This window comes from Humulus lupulus, chromosome 3 (assembly GCF_963169125.1).
Source record: "Humulus lupulus chromosome 3, drHumLupu1.1, whole genome shotgun sequence".
Taxonomy (NCBI): domain Eukaryota; kingdom Viridiplantae; phylum Streptophyta; class Magnoliopsida; order Rosales; family Cannabaceae; genus Humulus; species Humulus lupulus.
In genome coordinates this window covers 244,808,483-244,831,209 of record NC_084795.1, presented here as the reverse complement: position 1 = coordinate 244,831,209, position 22,727 = coordinate 244,808,483, and the positions used below count along the sequence as shown (strand labels likewise).

Below are 22,727 nucleotides of genomic sequence, written 5' to 3'. Positions count from 1 at the left end.
AAGCCGTTTCTGGGAATTTGGCGTAGTCTGATCCATTTGTTTGATGAATATCTTCTTCTGGTCGAACACATGCATGCTGGACACACACAAGTGCTGGTCGGACATATGCATGCTGGACACATGCATATGGACCATACCCTTTAGACTCTCCTCGGACCAAGATCCGACCACACCCTCCTTGGTTCTCCTCGGATCAAGGTCCGAGCCACACTTTCCTTGGCTCTCCTCGAACTAAGGTCCGAGCCACACCTTCCTTGGCTCTCCTCGGATCAAGGTCCGAGCCATACCTTCCTTGGCTCTCCTCGGATCAAGGTCCGAACACACCCTTGGCTCTCCTCAGACTAAGGTCCGAACACACCTCTTAGGGCTTTCCTCGGACTAAGGTCCGACCGGACCTCTTGTGGCTTCTCCTCGGACTAGGGTCTGACCCCATCTCTTAGGGCTTTCCTCAGACTAAGGTCCGAGCACACCACTTGGACTCCTCGGACTAAGGTCCGACCGGACCTCTTGGGGTTTCTCTTCGGACCAGGGTCCGATCACATCCTTTGGAGTGTTTTCCTTGGACCAAGGTCCGACCGGGCACACCCTAGCCGAAGTACTCTCCTCGGGTGCACTTGGCTTGGTTATGACATCTCTCAAGCAGTCCAAACTCTTCACTGATGTATTGGGCTACTGCTAAGCCAGATCACCCAACTATTCCATGCCACTTGTCAATTCTATTGCCACATCATCATTTTCAAATTTTTGGATAACACCCTGAAACGACCTTCTTCATCTCCTTCGATTCCAACCTAATTCCAAAGCTTCCAAATCCCATTTTTGATGCCAAATGAACCCAAAAACCATCTCAACATACCCTAAACATCCCAGCCATAGGAACCCTAGCCAAAACCCCCAACAAAACCAAGTATTCAAACTAGAAATCTCAACTGCAAAATGTCACTAAAATAGAGCAAACCAGGGAATTCTATGGTTAGAAACTTACCCAAAGCTCAGCTTATGATGCTCTTCAATGGAGGAACACACTCCCAAACTTCCAAGGCTTGCTTCCCAAGCTTGAATCCTCAAGAATGGTTCAAAAATCACAAAGAAAACTGAAGGAGAAAGAAGATACGGGAAGGCTTAGAAACTTACTCTATTTTTCTACCTCCTTCTCAGCCAAAATGGTGATATCTATCCTAGGGGTGAATTGACCATTATACCCCTAGGTCAATTTAAAGTTTCTAAAGGCTCGCAAGGGCAAAATTGGTATTTTCCACCTATCTCGTTAATCACAATTAACGCTCTCCAATTCCCGCTATTCTCAATAATCTCAAGCACCAATAATTCATATCCCGTTACCCATTAATTCCCAGTAATGCTCTAATCCTTAAAATCACCCCGAGACTCATCCCGAGTCCCGAACTTAAACCTGTTGTGACTAAACCGCTAATCAATATTCCAAGATCGTCTCATGCCGAATAGCTCGAACAACCCCACAATATAATGTGGTCTCAATATATATCACCGACATGCATACAAATATACAATTATGCCCTCAACAGGCCAAATTACCATCACACCCCTGTAATTAAAATGTGGACCCACATGCATGCATTTAACATCATATTATAATATAATTCACATATACATGCATAATATCATTTAATGGCATAATTAAACAAGTATGGCCCTCCCGGCCTACTAATCCCGCCATTAAACCACATCGGAGAATTCGGGGCATTACAGTTGTGAACCCCAATCGCAAAGATTGGTCCAAGAGGTTAGATGACGCATTGTGGGCCTATAGAACAACTTTCAAGACACCATTGGGGATGTCACCATATCGTTTGGTGTTTGGCAAAGCTTGCCATTTACCGGTGGAACTTAAGCACCGTGCTTATTGGCCTATTCAAACACTCAATATGGATTTGCAACTCGCAGGAGAAAGGAGAATGTTGCAGCTGAATAAATTAGACGAGATGCTCTTATTCTCTTGTGAAAATGCCAAACTTTACAAGGAGAAAACAAAAAGATGGCATGAAAAGCACATTCTACCAAGAGTGTTTGAAGAGGGCCAGCGAGTCTTGCTTTTCAACTCGCACTTGAAGCTATTTCCTGGCAAGCTCAAGTCAAGGTGGCTTGGGCCATTTACTATTCCTATGTTCTATCCTTATGGGGCTGTGGAGTTCAGAGGAAATGAAGTAGGTGAATTCAAGGTCAATGGGCATAGGTTGAAACACTATTGGGGTGGTGAGGTTGAGTGAAATAGGACCTCGCTTACCTTAATTGATCCTTGAAAAGTCATGTGCTGAGCTGCTGTGCTTAAAGATATACTTGGAGAGTAGCAAATTAATTTTATACATTTATAGTATATAGTATTCTGTTTTTCTTCGTGTTTTCACCTCCCTCCTTCATTGTCTATGTTGTGAAATTGAGTGAGTTCATGTTATGGGGTGACTGTGATGATTTTGGTATTTTTATGGGTCAATTAAAGAAAATTTGGATAGGTTTGGGGTCAGGACTTGGATATATTTATTACTGGTTTCCTACTGATTTTAATTATAGAAAGTCAGGGAGTGATGTTGAGGCTATGTTGTCATTCTCTTTTGTGATGATGCAGCATTGTGGTCATGCAAAAATTGGGCAAAAGTGAGTAAGTTAAGGCAAAATACAGAGGTCCTTGCATTGTATCGTCGTACCGAGGTGTGGGATCGCCACTTATAAAAAAAAATAAAAAAATTGCAGAAATTACCTTGATTAAAATCACCTTTCCTTTTCACCAAGCCCTAAATTCACCTCCTTCACCAACCCGATACCCCAACATCCATAGCCGACCCTCACCTCCAAATCACCACCACCTTCTACATCTCTGACCACCCTAACAAGATCACCAGTCGCACCACCAAGCTCTTCCTCCCTGAAACCGTACCCCAACCCACAAACCCACAAGCCCACCTCACCCTTGAAGATGAAGCCACCTCTCGCTTACCCACCTGAACGACGAACCCAGCCCCACAGTTTCGCAGCAACGCAAATTATCGCATGACTTGGTTCTTCCACCAACACCAAGGCCCGATTTCTCAAGTCCTTACCTTTCTCTCTCTCTCTCTCTCATGCAAGAACCTATCTGAGGTGCATTTGTATTGCTTGTGAGGTAATATTCAGTTGTAGTATAATAAGTTATGGGGTGCTAAAGTTGAATTCCTACCTAGTACACCATATTTTCTGCTGGGATTTCTTGTTACTATTCTTTTCAATAGGCAGCACTTTTGAATCATTGATTACACTATTTCTCACGGCTATGAAGAGGTTTATTGTTGTCCTTGCATTGGGTATTGCTACTTTATTGGTATGGTTTCTTGCTAAATTCATATGTGGGTCTGCTTCTTGTGCAAATTGAAATGAAATTTTGGTCATATAGTGAAACCGCGTGGAATGGTAGCATATGCTTCTCAGGTTCATATTGGGCAGCCTTGCTTAAATTATGTTGAGGTGACCACGAGAGACTTAACTGAATTTGTGCCATCTCTGAATTTTTCTGGGCATTTTAGTTGTGTTTTGAGCAGGCTTTTAAGTGTTATTCCGAGACTATTGTGTAACCAAATTGGAGGATACATTACTGGGAAGTTTTGCTATTCTTGGGAACCTTTTGAAGTTGAATTTCAGAGTCATTTTTCTATACTTTAGGGTGCATTTCACTTGATTTGTTTGGGCCTTTTGGTAAGCAAAACTTTGGGTTCCATTCTAATGCTTTGATTCTTTATTAAAAATGCCCTGGGTTAAGAAGCAAGTTGCTAGGAAGCTCATATGCTAAGTTCAGTTGTACTGAGGTCGTCGATCGCTATGTCCTATGTCTTTGAACATAATCAAAAAAATATAATCAAGAAATTATCTAAGTCTTTTGTTGTACTATAACACCTACGAGACTCGTATCTCACCTCTACCATGATCATCCATGAAAAACTAGGCCTCTCTCCTATGATGACACCATCTAGAAGGCCCAAATGCACCTCTTCTGAGATCCCTTCGCGACTACTACGAGTTCACCAACCCAATCACAGCGAGAGAAAGAGGGGTACGGGTAATGGAGAAATAGAGGTCAAACTTTGGGCTAGAGAGGAAGATGTCGAAGGCTAAAGATGGGAACAAAGGTAGTAAGAGGGATTCAAGCAGGGAAAACTTTGAGAGGAGATAAGTTTTTGGTTGTTCGGTTTTGGGGTATTGAGGAGGGAAATGAGAAAATAAAATAGGGCTCATGTTTTTTAGTGAGAGAAGAAGTGGGATACATTGTATTTCGCTAAATTAAATGTTTGGGAACTATTTCATTTTAACCTTTGCGCCTTTACTGCTTCTGATGCTAAGAAAATATAATACTTTTTCAATAGTATTATAATCATGTGTTGTGGAAAGTGATTTTTGGTGTAGTGCAAGTATTTTTAGCAGACAAAGGATTTAATTTGAATAATGTTGATGAAGCGAAAGTTCCCCTTTATATTCGGAATCCTGTTGAAGCACTCCATTGACAGGTATTTTGTAGCCCTCGACTCACGCTGGATGACACAATTGTGTGGGAATTCTATGCCAACCTTTGGCTCACCCTGTCAAGTGTCACAGTTCGCAAAATAAAAGTCTCATTGACATCCACGACCATCAATGCTCTTTATAGGTTACCATATATTAAGGACGATGACTATGCAGCCATGTTTCAAAACTGTGACTGGGAGCTATGCCAGTAAGTATTGGATGATCTTAATTTTCCTAACACTCAATGGATATCCTCTTCCACCCAAGGTTATTTCACATGTCGGTGAGAATTCTTGTCCCAAGAAGCTAAAGTATGGTTCGACTTTGTCTGCAATAGTTTTATGCCCACTATGAACACTTCCACAGTTAATATGGAGAGGATGTTCCTACTATTTGCCATCATCGGTGGTCACACCATCAATGTGGGAAAGATCATTGCCCAAGAGAAACGAGAGTGAGCCGGTAAGAATGCAGGACATACCATCTTTCCCTAACTAATCACATAGCTATGTCACCAAGCCGGTGTCTCAATTTCTGAGCAGAGTCATGAGAAATATATCCCTCTAGTGTTGCCCCTGTGGTTGACCCCCACCATAGTCAAATGCTAGACATGATGCACTTTATGAATCAGTGCGCGATCAATCCATAGAGAACAGGCTTGCGAATAATTTCACAAAGCCTTTCTCGTTCTTGCCACAATTCCCATATAGCATCTTAACACCATGGACAGCAAATATCACCGAGAACGATGAGGAGGCTAGCGATGACGACGCCGATGGTGGAGACCAGTGATAGGAGGGATTTTTCTTTGCCTTCTATTTTTATTTATCTTTTATTTGGACTGTTTCTGGTTGCTGTGATGTTTTGTTACTATTGTTGTGTTTGTGTTGGGTAGTAATGAGGACATTGCTCTCTCTTAAGTTTTTTTTTTGGGGAGGGGGTGTTGTTTATAATGACTATATGTGTTGCTTTAATGTATTGTATTTTTGTTAAGTTTTAGGTGTTGTTTAGGTTTGTTTTGTGTTGAGTCTAGAGTCTAGGTTGTATAGGAATTAATTTTTGTAAGGGTTGTGCTAAAGTGTGGGGGTGGCTCCATGATAAAATTTCAAAAAAAATAAAATTGCAATATTCATTAACTCTTGTGTATTTGTGAGTCTTTAGTACTTAAAGTTTTTTGTGCTAATTCAACCATATAGAAAGAGTGTGTCCCAATTGATTGTGCATAGTTTGACCATGAAACCCATTTCCCTAGGCTAAACTATGTGTTCATGAAGGTTTAAGTTTTTATAATTGGCTTGATAATTCCCTTAAGGCGAAATCCTAGGAAGCTTAATGATTTAGAGAGGATTTTGACAATTTTCTTGGACCGTTTGAGCCTTTCATGCCTACTTTGTAATTATTACCCCTAGTGACCCAACTTTGAGCTTATTGGCCTATTTTGTTCATGTAACCTTAACTTGATAGCCAATCCCTTTTTGAATATCCTATTTTTATTTCTCACAAAATCTTAGGCTTAGTTTGTCTTGGATATTAATTGAGATAAGTTTGGGGGAAGTGAGGAAATAGTATCTTGGTTGTAGGGGTGTGCATGATTGTTAATTAATATACACTTATATGCAAAAAATTGTTAATTGTGTTTATGTTTTTGTTTTCTTCAATGTTTTTATTTTAAAAGTATTATTTTTAAGTTTCCTTGTATTCATTAAAAAAAATTTTAAAAAAAACATAAAAGATAAAAAACAGAGAGTTGAGTGTGCCTTGTAAGAGATGTTTATAGTTGCATTGTAACCATATTTGAGCTTATAAGTGTAGTAAAAAAAATGAAAGAGGGAATTGAATGCTATTGACTGAGTGGGGGGGGTCGAGTGCACTTGTAATGGGTAGAAGATAATGAATCCACTAGGTCCAAGGTAGGCTAGGTTTTAAGGTTGTAGCTCACAAAGTCCATCTTAATCCATACCTTTAGCCTAGCCTACATTACAACCATGTGAAGACCTATTGATCTAAATCATTTTTGCCAACTAAATTAGTGGATAGTGGTGGTTACTGAGTTCAAAATAAGAAAGCATGAATTAAACCTTAGGATTGTGGCTTAGCTTAATCTAGGGAAGAGGGGTTGATTGGGAAGGGGGGGGGGGGGGGGTGTCTAGTGCACTTGTAATGGGTAGAAGATAATGAATCCACTAGGTCCAAGGTAGGCTAGGTTTTAAGGTTTTAGCTCACAAAGTCCATCTTAATCCATACCTTTAGCCTATCCTACATTACAACCATGTGAAGACCTATTAATCTAAATCATTTTTGCCAACTAAATTAGTGGATAGTGGTGGTTATTGAGTTCAAAAATAAGAAAGCATGAATTAAACCTTAGGATTGTTGCTTAGCTTAATCTAGGGAAGAAGGGTTGATTGGGAAGAACTATTTGTGCACTAGGTGAGAATAAATTAAAAACTTTATTGGGTTAGCATCTTAATACTTGAGGAACTTGGTGTAATGCCCTATTACCAAGGGACCGTTAAGGTATGCATTTTAAACAGTGCTAAACTTGCTAATCGAGTCATTTGACCATAATCGTGTAACTAAGTATGATTAGCGGTTTAGGATTAAATTTTTTTGTTAAGATACAACGTTTCACTAAAACGTTTACTGTATACATTGGGATCCAAAAAATATAATTTAAAGGTTAATCACACCAAAAGATTTACAACCAGTCGACCTAAGCGGCAAAATAGGGTTTAACCCTAGTTCCTCTTTAAACCCTCGGCCGTGGAGGTCGAGCAGCTGCATACGTACACACCGTCACCTAAGCTCTCCAACTCAAGGATGGTCCAACTTTCTTTTGCCTTTACATGCACCACATAGCACCTGTGAGCCGAAGCTCAGCAAGAAAACTCAATATGCTCATAAACAGTAATAATATGTTACCGAAATCATAATAGGCATGCCTAGCAATGATATCCCAATTCATGCATGCAAATAAGTCCAAATAATGATGGTGGATCCTGCCCTTCTGTATGGATGACTATCAAGTCAATCCTAATTAGATGATTGATTAACACTTTGAGATTCTGATAATCATGCTGGGGCGTGTAGCCCTAATCAGATGATTGATTAACACTTTGAGATTCTGGTAATCATGTTGGGGCATGTAGCCCTAATCAGATGAGTGACTAACACTTTGAGATTCTGATAATCATGATGGGGCGTGTAGCCCATAGCCATGTGACGTTGCAGTCACCTGAGCCTTTTGCTCTGGCTCAAATTAACTAGCCTTTAGACTAGACAAGTGCTTTAGATTTTCATCGAACTTGAGGTCGGTCAAGCATTAATGTTCATGATGATTCATTCAATGCTTATGTCGATTAGATCTAATATTTTTGGCTTGCGTTAAACACACTAAAATCGTTCTTGACTCTTAAGCCAATACCATACGACCAATGCTCAGTACTACTGCCGAACCTGACTAATGAGTCACAACTTAAATGTCAGTACTGACACCCTTGCCAATTCCTGACTCATAGGTTAGTGCCATTCACAAGTAAGCAATGCAACCAAGCATATATCATATGTCAAATATTCAAATGTAGGGCATTCAACATGCTTACTTAACAATCACTATCATAATTATGATCATGCACAATTATAGAGACTCAAGCTCTGATCAATCTCATATTCAATATTCATGTCATGCCCTAGTCACATGTATCTCATGCATCACATACTGGGTGCAGTTTTCTTACCTCTGCTTCGAGCGAGATATAACAAATGAACGACCCTTGAGAACGGTCAATCCTTTGATCCCTTAGCGGTCACCTAGTCATAACCAAATATAACTTCCATCAATGGAAATGAGCAATGAAAGGTTCTTGACCTAAACCTCACTCTCGGGTCCTCGAATCGTACCCAAACGGTTAGTAGATTCGATCTCGAGCCTTAGGAATTGAAATCCCAAGCCAAAAAATCTCAAAAGTGCCCAAAATATGAATCAGGAAGAACAAGGTAGTGCTACAGCGCTGCCCCCCTAATGCCCTAGTGCTACAGCCAGAGCAGCCTGGCCCTGGACAGCGCTGTAGCACCCTCCCTAGGGCGCTACAGCGCTAGGACCAGGCAGAATCTGCCCTAGTTCTTTCTCCTTTGACTTCTCCATTTCCAAGCTTCAAAACATGATTCCAAACTTCATTCAAACTCCCAAATGAACCCAAATATCTACTCTACAAGTCCTAGGCATCAAAACCTAATCAACCTTTGCCAAAAACTCCATTGAATTCTGACCATCCAACTCAAAATCCCAACTGAACATCAAAAGGAAAATAGAGCATAAACTAAAGTTTCAATGGTTAGAATCTTACCTCAAGCTCAGAATCACACCTTCTTCAATGGTAGAACATAACTCTAGACCATCAAGGCTCAACTCCCTAGCTTGGTTCCTCAAAAGGAGTTCAAAAATTCAAAGGAAAAAGAAGAAGAAAAGATGAACAGATGAAGAAGGAGCTATGCTCTGTTTTGGTTCAGTTCTACAACCTTCTCAAGTGATATATATCTTAAGGTAAAAAGACCGAAAATCCCCTAGGTCATTTAAAGTCTACTTAAGGCTACCAATGGTAAAACCATCCTTTCTCCCCTATGTCGTTAATCATAATTAATATCCTCCAATTCCCATTATTTCCAATATTCTCAAATGCTAATAAATCATATCCTATTACCCTTTAATTCCCAGTAATGTACTAATCCTCAAATTACCCCAAGACTCACCCCAAGCCCCGAAATTAACCCCGTTATGACCAAACTGATAACTTGCATCAAAGATCGTCTCATGTTGAATGGTTCGAAAAAATCTACATTATAATGTAGTCTTATTCATAATTCGCCAACATGCATGAAAATATACAAATATGCCCTCAACGAGCCAAATTACCAAAATTCCTTTATAATGAAAAATGGACCCATATGCATGCATTTATCCTCATATAATCGTTTAATGGCATAATAAATCAATTATGACCCTCCCAACCTCCTAATAAAGGCTCTAAGCCTTATTAGAAAATCTGAGTCATTACACTTGGCTTGCATATACACTTGAGTTATCAATCAAATCTTTGATTTGAGAGCATTATCCCCACATTAATATGACCATTTCCAAATTGATTTCGAGCTTCTTGTCTTGTTTTATTGTGTCTTTTGTGGTGTTGTGTGTTGTTGGGTAGTAGTGTCATAACTCGGGATGAGCAATGAGATATGTTTGGGGGTGTGATAACTCTAGGAATTAGAGTTATTTTTATGATTTTAAACTTATATTTCTATCAAGAAAAGAGTGGTTTAGGATGTTTTGTAGTCTTTTAATTTTAATTTTTTCAAATATTAATTATAATGAGATAATATTAAATAATACTATAGTGTTTGAAAAATAGATCCTAACTTATTGAATTTTGTCTTGATAGATGATTGGTAATGCTTTGGACATTTTGAGAAGGATTTGAAGCTTGAAGCGAATCATGATTTCGGGATGCTGCAGGATGGAAGCAGCATTATGTTCTGCATACCAGCTATTTCAAAGACCCACGTGGGAGTCTAAATGAATATCCTATCCAAACCTGTTTTTTTCTTTGGACCTATTTGAGTTGGGCTGAAAGGTAATTAAATGACTTTTGAGCCTTTATTTTACTTGGGTCCATTTTGCTTAAAAAAAAAATAAGGAAAGAAAGGAGTTTGAGAAGGGAGGCTTGCGTGGGTAATGAAGGGGAATGACCTAGTGACTGATTATCATCTTTCCCCAATTTGGAAGACACAGACAGAGACACGAACAAAGAGCAAAAAGAGAGCAGCCGCCTAGTTCAAGAAGAAATCGCCATTTTTGGAGAGGTTTAATTGTGAAAAGTAAGGGGATAAGGCTATGAGACGAGCTACTTGGAGACATCCTATTGGCTGGGCATTCTTACCTTACTTTCTTAGTTTTTTCTTACATTCTCTTAATTTCTTGATTATGTGCTATTATTATTTTGGTGTATTTCAATTCTTAACCATGAACCAACTTTTTAATAGCTAGGATAGTTGAAGAACTCTATTATGTAACTTTTGGGTACTTTGCTAAGTAATGCTAAATGCTAATTGTGGTTCATTCATTCAAGTGTGTTTCATGTTTAATTCTTGCTTTTGATTGATCACCATTAGTAAGCAAATGAATTGATTATGGCTGCTGAAAAGAGTAGTCAACGATGGACCTAAAACTTGATTGATGCAAGATTGAATATTTTTAATTTTAATTTTGTAAAGGTATAGAAATATATTTTTGCCTTGCATAATCTTGAAAAATTTATGCTTGAATATAGATTCTTGAAATTAAAATTTACATAGGCGTATGTTAGTTTGATTAGAGAATTAAAACCATAATGATTTCGACAGAAACTTATGGAAATTGATTAGAATTCTTGATTACTGAACTGCCAGTTTGCCACAGCATTGGCGTAGCATTGTTGCCAGATTTTGCATAATAGAGGGATTTAATTATCCTAGTTTGCCATTCCATCATTGTTAATCTTTGTTAATTCATTTTAATTTGTGTTTGATACTTTTGAGTTTTAATTTAGTTTCTCATTATTTTAAATTGCATTCTCAAAGATTCAGTTAATTGAAACCATTTTGTGGATTTTTATTTTCGCTATTTGTGAATTGGCAATCCTTGATGAACGATATCTGGTACTTGCTACTGTATTACTTGTTGTTGACAGTGTATACTTACACTTAGTTTTATTTTACGCAACACCTCTCTTCTCACCATTTCCCTGTCGCTCTGCCTATTCTTCTCCTTCTATGCACACGGAGGTGCTTCTCCTCGGCGCACAACAGAGGCACTCGGACTCTTCTCCTCGGCGCACGGGCAGCTTTGATGGCCTAGAACAGAGGCACTCGTCACATAAGCACTCCCAGGTTCTCCTCTGTCACAAATGGTAGACATACTTTGGATCTTTAGGTGGGTAAGTCTTCTCCACTTTTAGTTTAGATATATATGTGCTCATGTCTACTCTGAAATCTTGTTGGCTTGTTCTCAATGGCATTTTTCTTATGCCTTTTTTTAGCTTCCGTTACACCCAAGGATGGTGCGAAACTTCGTAGTTCTCATTACATTATGTCTACTACTTGTTTGACAGAAGAACCAGATGAGGATATAACTCAAATAAAAAAAATGCCGAATAACATGTTGTAATGATCTTAACACTTTTTTTATTTTATGTATATGGGATTTTCTAGTAGTAATTTTATAATATTTTTTTTGGGTTAGTTTCTTTAACTGAGTTTTAGATTCATATAAATAATTTTATATATCATTTTGTACTATGCAAATATATGAGACCATTATTGTAGTTGTTGTGACTTTTTATATGCTATTATTTTCATTGTTATGCATTAATATATGAAGTCATTTTATGCATTTATATACACCATTTTATGTTATCCAATAATATATAAGTGGTTTTAATGTCCCATATTCCTAGATATAACATATGTTTTAACCTATGTTATTATTTTGTTATCTTTTAAAGCAGCCTATTTATGAATTAATTTGATTTCGGGTTTAAGAAGGGTTGATGGGGCATTTAATTGTTGTCCATGGATTTTTGCGTTGATACTTGTTTGGTTTGTTGATTATTCTATCATGCTTAAATTGCTTGTGAATTATAGTTGTTGAACCAATAAAGTTCTTATTGAATTTAATTTCTAACATTTTGAATTTGATTTGTGTAGTGTGGTGGGAAGAAGATATACACATGAGAAGTCAAATGAGTTTTGAAATTACTAGGCAGCCAAGCTTCTTGAGCAGATGAGTTGTGACTAGGGTATCTCTAGATTAGATGTTTGATCAAAAATATAATTTAGTATATTTTGTTGTGTAATTTTGAGTATGATTTCTCTATATGAGTTTTATTTTGGCCAATTAATAAAGATGTATATTTAGAGTTTGTATATGATTTTTTGGTTTGAAATTATATTATGGTTGGAATGTGATGTTTTGGTATTCTTATTTGGTTCAATGTTTATGTAATTTTTAAAATATATTTGACATGAGTGACACGATTTAAAAAAAAATATATATTATATACATTTTAGAGCAACAATGACAATTATTAACTGTAAGCATAGATTGCTAACTGTCGGCGTTGATAGAAATAACGACAATTTTTAACTGTTAGTATGCCAGCAACAGTGACAATTTTTTACTGTTGGTGTTGACAGCAACAACGAGAATTTTTTACTGTCGGCATAGGCAATAGCGACAATTAGCCAACTATTGCTATTGGTCAATAGTGACAATTAAAAACTTTTGAGAAAGTACAATTTTCTAGTAGTGATCATGTTCTGATTATGTTATGGTGATAGGACTGTAATGACCCAACCATTTCTAAAACTTAGATCATTAACCCTACTAGACATAACTATTACTTTGAAGAGAACATACACGAGAAAAATTCATAACTCTATTGAAAACTTTAAAGTAATATTTGTAATACATAAATAAGCTCATTGTTTTAAAAATAAAACATAACTTTAAATAATTTTTTTTTACAAAGCTAAATGCGGAAAATACATAAAAATTTAATTTAAAGAGACTAAAGAAAAATAACGTCACCCTCAAATTGACACGCAGCCCATCCACTCCATTCACCTCAACACACACACCAAGCTTCCAAGAATCCTTCCGCCTTTATATCTATTTTCCTGCATCACACTAAAAAGAAAAAGGAATTAGCCTAATGCCCAGCAAGGAAAATCTACCAACATATATATATAACATCAAACGTAATCATAAGATCATAACAAAACATACACTATAAAATATCTCAACTATAACCCATGTACATGGTGAATATTGGGGTTTGCTAGCTAAGCAACTATAAGCCTCAAAATACAATGAGGTTTGCTAACTAAGCAACTATAAGCCCCAAGAACATAAAAGTGTTGAGGTTTGCTATTTAAGCAACCGTAACCCCCAAAACATATATACTATAACATATCATAACATAACATATTATAGCATAATCAAAACATACAAGCACATAAAAACTATCCTATTTTCCTTACCAACACCGGGATATGAGAACAAATGCGGGACTTGGAACACTCCTAAAACCAACAATAAAAATGGTGAGTATTTCTAAAGAGTAAAGAATAAATATGGAAACTAAACCTTTAAGACAAAACTTACCAAGAAAGATCTTTCAGTTTCAAGAGCCTAATAAAAAACCAATATCAAAAGTTAGGATCTGAATAAAATGACTAAAGAAAACTAAAGAGTTTTAAATGATTGAACTTAAAGAATAAGAGTACCTTAGTTGACCTTATGGATTGGTCTTACTCCAATACTGAAATACACTAAACCTCACTTCCCACGTATTTTATAAAGCATAAGAATGGCAAAGCTTTTTCCCAACCCAAGTGTTTATCACTCTATGGTAGTACTAGCACCTTGGAGTCTGATCACAGCTAAAGAATGAGTGGAAGGGCTGCGTACTAGGTCCTATTAATAGAGTTCCAGGAATAAATATCTTCTTTTTGGCTTTGAATAAAAATAATGAATAAAATTGAAAATAATTGAATATTCGTCAATCAGAGGCTGAAGACTCGGTCAAAACGTTCAGAAGTAGGTCTAAGGAGTCAAAGCTTATTTTAAAAAATTAAAAACAAAAATAAAATATATATACATATACTAAGGGCGATATATCGGCTTCAATGTTACAATATATCGACATACGTGAATATTTTAAACACGTAATTGCACTTTTTCAACATAATTAAGGTTGGATAACTGGTTTGACTGAGTCAAACTACGACTCTAACATTTTTTGGTGAAGACTAAAGCTTATATTTCCTTATTTAATCATTAAAATACTTAATTCCTTAATAATCATGCTTATGACAAGTGTCATATTCCTATTGGCTCTATCTAAACATTTGGTTATAATAAATATCATATTTGTGACCATCAACATTAATCAAACCTTATGTTATAATTAATATCTTAAACTATAGATTAATCTTATAAAATTCATAATTATTGCTAGGAGTTTCCAACTAAGTCCCGGTTTTAACCAAAATCCACGGAATCTAAAATACTACAACTACTACTAACTAGCTAACTAAGTAAACATTCTTGGACTCTACAATGACTTATGTGGAAAGATCATGAGGATACATATTCTTTTATCTTGGTATATGGTAAGAACCAAGGGAGTGCTGCAAGGGCAGTGGCTGTCGCAAGGGCAGTGGGGCGTTGTAGAGGTGGTATGTTTGTGGTTATAATTGCGAGAACAATATTGGTAAATGGTCGGAACGACACTGATAACATGCATTATGATTTTATTATGTTACGCTATGATATGCTATTATATTTTATATTATGCTATGACTCTGTTATGATACGATATGATGTGTTATGGAACTCTATAATGTGAACGCATTGTTTATGAACGGTATATGACTTAAGCTTTGATAGATGAGCTAGTATATTTTTTATGATTGGGCTTTGGAATTTTCACCTACATAGCTTTTCATGTTTGGCGTTAGCTCACGGGTAATCTATGTTGTAGGTAAGGGCAAAAGTGTAGTTGATGAGGCGATGAGTTGGAGCAAGCTGGTCAGATGTGTGCATGTCGTGATTTGTTGACCAGGTGGGGGTCAAAGGGTTGCCTACTTATGCATTGTTTTTTTAAGTTATTAAACTTTGGTTTTAATGTTGAGTCTTGAAACAAGTATTTTTTACTTACGTTATGCATATAAAAAGATGATTTATTTTAAATAACAAGATCTCGAGTTGCATGTGTTTGTAAAACGTGTTTAGTTCATGTTGTTTTTTTAAAGAGTTTCAGTAAAAGTTTTATATTCTTAATTAAATTGGTGTAAACGTTATTTTACTTAAATAATGAGTATTTAGTAAATTAACTGATTTTAAGTCGGGTCATTACAGTTACTCCGATGCCACACATTACTTTCCTCTTCATTTCGTTTAATCATCTTTCCACACTCGCTCCACAGCAAAATTTCATATTGTGCTCGAATAACGATCTTATTTTGTTCTCACTTATTCTTTGGTTACTTTTGCATTTCCTTTTATACCAACATTGATCACATCTATGGACATAACCATTTCTGTGATCTTATGTCATTCTAATTTTTGATCGTACTCCTTGATCGACTTTACAATCTTTCATCTTAGTCATGCTCTTGACTTTTGACATTCTCGTAGCGCTTTAGTGTTTTCTATGGTTCTGCCGAGAATCATTATTGTTGTCTCGTTGTTTTGCTATATCCAAAGTGGATAACAACAACGTACGACGTGTTCTTCCTATTATTTATTTGTTAATATAGTTCTGCTTTTCCATGGTTTGTCATCTTTGTCTCCAACACTTTCTTCGACGTTTTATCTTGTTTGTCATTTCTAACAAGTTCTGTTCTCCAACAACGTACGCCTCATCACTACTTCTTCGTGTTATTTGTGGCTTGATTTTACTCTGTCACAAGTTCTGTTTGCTTACTTATTGTGTTATTCTCATTTGCGTCCTCACAAGGAGCCTCGGTTTGTCTCTAAGTGCACTTTTCTAACTTTATTACTTGTTCTTTTTGTCTAACTCTTTAATCATCATGTTTGTTAATTCTTTGTTCTGTTCTTTATCTTTAGTTGTTGGTAGCAAAGTGATGCTTTGTTGGAAATCTCATAGGACTAATTTGAAAAGATATATGAACACTTGTCATTATCAAACTTTCTATATCTCATTAATCTCATCTGTAAAATACAATAATTTGGTTATGTTCAATATTATACATCTACATCAGCAGTTCTTTTTCTATCTACTTCTGCTACTTGAACATTCCTCGGTCAACTTGGATATGCTACTCAAATTTTCCTACCCTCTGAATCCGCAACTTTTCCAAGTTATACCTTTATCCACTCCTTTCCTTTAGCTTGTAGGCTCAGAATCCTTTCCTAGTGCAACTGAAGTGGCTGTTGGGATCCGCAATTCCTTACACCTTATATCATCTCCTTGCTTCTGCTTATAGGTTCAAAATGATTTTACCGAATGTGGCAGAAGATGAGAGTACCCATGCGAGCAATCTTCTCAGTTCTGCAAACATGTTTCCACGACACTCTCGAGAAGTTTCTTGCTTGCTAGTTGTAACCTGAAAGGGGCAGGGTCTGATCGTTTTGTTGGATGGACTGCATTTACAAGAAGGCAAATACACCAACAGATCCTTCTCCAAAGGGAAAGAAATTGGTGGGTTATTCTGGATGGATTACATTTGCAAGGATGCATGGACTCCAATATCTCCCCCATCCAATCCTTCCACCGTGAGTAGGACTACTAAATCCATCCCCTGGGCTTGGAGCAACTTTCCCTTCGTCATGGTCCGTTCAGAGGCTTGGTCGTCAAATTACTCCTCACCAGCAGTCATCCTCCATCAGGATCTCATAGGGACTCTTGAACGTTTCCTTTGTATCAAACAATTGTGGCCGGCCTAAGACACCCACCTCCCGAACCACATGGAGCGAGCATCTTCCTCCGCATACCTGACCCTGATTGGTCGTCGTGCTTTCTAATAATTTCTCCACTCTCCAGTTCTTAGACCATTGTTTCACTCGAACACTATGCATGTATTTCTCTCGTTTGCCTAGTATCTTTCTCATACTTTCCTTTTTTTCCCCAATCTTTCTTTCACCTTGTTTATCTTACTGCCTTTCTTCGTGTATCCAAAACCTTACATTTATAGGCATATTTTGACCGATATCTTTGGACTTAACATTTAAATAAATCTGAAATAGTTACAACCACATTTACTAACACATTTAATGCGCCATCAATGAAATAATGCATTCATGTTGATTCTCCTTGGTAATCTGCAGAGTTTCAGCTGATCTTTTTACCGTTTCATACTTCGCACCAAGTTGGACTCTGAGTCTCTCATTCTACTAAAAGATACAAAAGAAAGATTTTTACTCTTTATTATCACGCTATGAAAGAGATTCCCTAAAAAATATACTGCAAATTCTCTTGTGATTAACTCTTGGCGCCTCCTGCAACATAAAACATTATATTCCAAAAATACCAAGCAATCATAACAAAACATTATATGAAATCAACAATAAACACGGTAACAAGTATTACACGAAATCAACCTATTGCATAACTATTTTCATAATTCTTCTCATCATAACTATTCAATTCTTGCTAGTATACTAAGTACTAAAAGTAATACAACTTCAAAGACATCGAGTTCAAATCCTTGGGACCCTCTTCCCCCCATGCATTTCTTTTAGTATGTATGACCCTTTTCCCATCGCTTCTGCAATCTAAAAACTACCTTCCAATTTGGCTCGATATTCTTCCAAGTCCTTGTTACTCTTTGAACTAACTCCCCATTCGTTCTTTTTAAAGCTCCTCAGATTCACCCTTTTTGCATAATGCTTCTTGACTAAGCTTTGGTACTTGGATGTTCTGATCTACACCGCCTGCCTGAATTCTTCTTGTAAGTCCAGGTTGTGGGCTATCTGCATCATATTTATAGCTTCATCCCACCTCTACTGGAACGATAGCCTTGATTCCATATATCATTGAGTACGAAGATTCCCCAGTTGAGGGTCTTTTAGTAGTTCTGTATGCCCAAAGCACTTTTGGCTGGTCCTCTAACCATGCTCCCTTTTTGTCTTCTTAATCTTTTTTAATGTTGGCGAACATGACTTTGTTAGTTGCCTCAGCCTGTCTGTTTCCTTATGGATAGCTAACAGAGGAGAAACTCATTTTGTTCTTTAGGCTATCGCAAAGCTCTTGCACTTTTGCATTTTAAAATGGCGTGCCACGATCTACAACAATCTCCATCAAAATTCCAAACTGGCAGATTATATGCTTCCATACAAAATTCATAGTATCTGTTTTCCCCACTATCATGTAAGCATCTGCAACCACCCATTTACTAAAATAATCAATCGTGGCCAGTAATAGACCGTTGTAAGAGCTTTATGTGCGAGGCTCCTTCCGCCTGTGTGATTACCACATACTCCCTCATGTATCTCCTCCAATAGCTTCCTTGCCTCAGGGGGCCACAAGCATCTCAAATATGGTTCATGAAAAGATTTTCCATATAGCTGACCATAGATCATAGAATATCTTGCTGCCTTGGTGCGCAAATTATGAGATTCTTCTTTATCATTGGCCACAGTTCCATCCTGCATATATCGAATTATAGGGTCCATCCAACATTCATGCTCTACCTCCACTGAGGCCACGATAGCTCCTTCATGTTTAGTACTTATTGTAATTTTGGATTGCCTCGTACATTACCCCATTAAGGCTTTTTTGACCAACTCATCTACCATGTATTCAATTCCTTTGGAATATGTGTGAGCTCGAACAATGTAAAATGTTGCTTTGACAATGAGAATCTATCTAGATAATTGCTCATGTGGGCTCCTTTCGCACTGAAGTTGCCATTAATTTGTTCTGTTGTTAGCCATGATTTATATCTTTTTTATTCCCATGCCTTTGCCCAGCTTAAGTCCGTATATTAGAGCCTCGTACCGTGCTTCATTATTCATCATTCGTTGTTCAAGTCGTAGCGCTTCTTCTATTCACAATCTCGAAGGTGCTTCCAACACTACGCCGACCCCTGACCCCAATGTATTTGATGTACCATATGCGATCATTGTCAAAATCCAATGTTCTTTTAACAACTGCATCTCCTCTAAATTCTCAGACTCAAAAGAGTTTATTTCTATGATAAAATCTGCTAACACTTGTCCCTTTCGTTCATTCTTTGGTAGGTACTTGATATCGTATGTTTCTAACTCGATCACCCATTTAGCCATTCTCCCCAACAAATCCAACTTCGACAAAATATGATTCAGTGGGAAATCTGTCAGAACCGTCACCAAATGGCTCTCAAAGTATTGCTTCAATCGTTTTTTAGAGGTTATCGATGCCAAAACAAGATTTTCCATCATATTGTACCTGGTTTCGACATTTAGTAACATTTCGCTTATACAGAACACTCGCTTTTGTTTGCCATTTTCTTATCTGAGTAATACTTAACTTACCGCAACCTTCGATACCACGAGATACATGTAAAGTTCTTCATCAGGCAATTATGCACTCAGTATTTCTGTTCTACTCCCCACAGAGCTTTTTGAATTTTTTTTATGTACTGAAAGAATGGCTGGTATTTGTCTAACTTTCTTTCACATTCTTCGATTATGTTATTTATGCTAATGATTGGATTTGTGTCGAATTAGCCTTCATCCTTCTCTTACTCACACTATGTCCTAGGAATTGTCCCGAAATCACCCCAAAGGCACACTTCGTAGGATTTAGCTTCATCTGGAATCTATCCAAAACTAAAAAGCATTCTGCTAAAAGTTCCAGATGTTCTCCCTTATTTATTCATTCACCATTATATCATCAATATAGACTTCCATCATCAATATAGACTTCCATGATTATTCCCCGTTGTTCAACAAAAACTTTATTCATTAGCATTTGATAGGTTGCTCCTGCATTCTTGAATCGCTCCTGCATTCTTGAATCCAAAGGGCATTTCTCTATAGCAATACAGTTCCCTCTCAGTGGTGAATGTCGTATGAATCTTGTCTTCTGTAGCCATTGGGATCTGGTTGTAGCCAAAATAAGCATCAGGGAAGCTTATTCTCTCGTATCCCGAGGTGTCGTCTATCATATGGTTATCTTTGGCAAGGGAAAACTATCTTTGGGACATGCTTTATTCAAATTCGTGAAATCTATGCATACCCGCTTTTTCCCATTCTTCTTTGGCAAGATCACCGGGAACGAATACTAGCATTCTTCAATGAATCCTACCTTTAATAGCCTGTCAACCTCCTCATTTATAACTTGATTTATTTTTTGTGTGAACTGCCTGGCTTTCTGTTTTTCTATGGGGGAAATCATTTGATAGATTTCCCTGGCATGTCTTGCAATGTCCATGCAAAGGTTGCTTTAATTTTCCTTAAGAAAGTTATCAGCTTATATTTTTCATCTTCATCCATTTGGGCATGTACCAACACTGTTCCACTCGGTTCCACCGGATCTAGAATTATTTATTAAACTAGTCAACTCTATTTTTAGATGCATGTTGTTCATATTCTTCTTGTATGACCCGTAAATACGTTGGTAACTTGCTCTCTGATTGTTATTTAACATTTTTCATCTTCAGAACATGGCTCAAAACTGATGTTGTTGACGACTCTCATTAGAGTACAACTCTTCTTTCCTTACTTTGGATAGCCTTTGATGTCTATTGTGTATTTCCCATTGGGAGACTGACATCTCATCACCTGATGAAGTGTGGAGACTACCCCTTGCATTCTATGAGCCCATCCTTGTCTTACGATGGCATTGTATCCCAAGTGCGCATCAACAACAATGAAATCTACCTTCAATTTGTTGAGATTGGTTAAATATAATGGTTAAATTGTTTACACAATGTGGTGCAAAATACTTAACAGTTTTCACTTAAGTTGAAGTGAAAATATGAGATTTTGTAATAGGCATCTATTATCTACTTTTATGAGTCTAAAGTCATACAATGAGGTATCTAAGCATGCCCAACAAGTTTGGGAGCATTTGGAGGTGTTTAAGGTCGATTTTGAGAATTTCGACCTGCCTAGGTGGCATTGCATCGCCACCTTTGAGGCGTTGTACCGCCTAAAACCATAGGGTCTTGGCGATGCCCAGCAGAAGATGCACCGCCTGCTATTAGGTGATGCGTCGCCTGATGTGTCTGTACAGACATGTGTTTTAAGTTGTAAATGATGTGTTTAAAATATTTAATCCTATTAGTTGGACTTAATGACAGTGTTTACACTATAAATAAGGGTTATTATAGTTGTAAGGGCTTGATCACACTTGACAACTCTCTCTCTCTCTCTAGCTCTCAAAGATCATAAGATTTATCCAAGAAACTCACCAAGAATAGCTTGACTTGTATGAGTTTCAAAGGCTTGTTCGATCCCAAATCACTTTTTTTGGGTGAAGCTTTAAGAAACTACTGGAAATGCATGGAATAGAGATTTTGGACAGCGATACTCCTCGTGTATAAGCCTTTAGATGTTCCCCAAGTTTGAAGACTCAATTGTTCAAAACAAAGGTTTTTTTTTCTCTAAACTCTAACTTTTAATTGTGTTTATATTGTTTGTTTTGATGATTAAATGTTTATAAATTCTTGTTATACTTAATTAATCATTTAATCTTTAATTATCAAGAATTTTACTCATACTTTGAAGATGGCTCTCGATGAGCATCTAGAATTTGTAACATTGAATTATTCCTATTATTAATTTTTGATTTAGAAAGTGTAAGCCATAAATTCCCAACACAAAGTACATTCTTTGTCTACAACTGGTAACTCTATTGCTCCTCACGGGTATACCTGGGTGCTACTGATTGATAACATCTGTAACGCCCTGCATTTCAGATACCTTTAAACGACTTGGGTCGAGATTGTTTTCCTCGAGTTAAGAATATTATTTTAAATAATATTATACTTGTTTGGAATTTATTTCCATGATTTATTGCTAGCCAAATTATGAATTTTGTGATTAAAAGTCAAGATAAGACTTTCGGTCTTGGACCGACATAAAAACCCTAATCGGGTAAAAATCTCAGAAAATAAAATAAAAAACTATGGAAAATAAATTTTGGGCATAAATACATTCATAAAAATTAAATTTTGGTCAAAAATAATATATGAAAGAGGAAATGGAAATTTTAGGGTGTTTTGTGTTAAAATTCTTAATTTTACCGAATTGGGAAATTTGATTCCATGAATGGACCATATGTTAAATTGTATTGTGTGATTAATTAAATTAAATGTGCGAGACATTTAATTTAATTATTATATGTTAAGTTTTGTTTGTTTTTAAAAAAACTTTATGTGAGTAAAAAAGATTATAGAAAGTCATTTTGGAATTTTCTTTCTAGGAAATATTTATTAACCATTATATAAAAAAAAATAGCATAAATAAAAGAAATAGTGGCCAGCCATGTGAAGGAAATTAATTGGGTGGACCAAATTGTTTTAGTTTCAAATCCCCATTTAAATTAGGGTTAATGGCATCAAGTGGTCAAAGTAAAAACACTCAAGTGTTTTAGATATTTTAGAGTTGTCTAAGCTCTTCCAACCTCCCCAAAATCGCCCCCCGCCCTCTCTCAAATCACTCTCATCTTGTTAAA

At 36.9% G+C, this 22,727-nt stretch overlaps 1 protein-coding gene and 1 long non-coding RNA gene across 3 annotated transcripts; both read left to right on the top strand.

The window, feature by feature from the left end:
* Positions 1 to 1,814: 1,814 nt before the first annotated feature.
* LOC133825520 (uncharacterized) lies at positions 1,815 to 2,246 on the top strand. Its single transcript, XM_062258449.1, has one exon. The coding sequence runs from the start codon at positions 1,815 to 1,817 to the stop codon at positions 2,244 to 2,246; it is 432 nt and encodes a 143-aa protein (XP_062114433.1).
* A 246-nt stretch (positions 2,247 to 2,492) lies between these two features.
* Positions 2,493 to 12,492, top strand: LOC133823534 (uncharacterized). Of its 2 annotated transcripts, none has more exons than XR_009888395.1 (3): positions 2,493 to 3,136; positions 9,942 to 11,470; positions 12,244 to 12,492. It is a non-coding gene; the product is annotated as an uncharacterized LOC133823534 (long non-coding RNA). The 2 variants fall into 2 exon arrangements; XR_009888394.1 differs by having other exon boundaries at positions 9,942 to 11,474.
* The last annotated feature ends 10,235 nt before the right edge of the window (positions 12,493 to 22,727 follow it).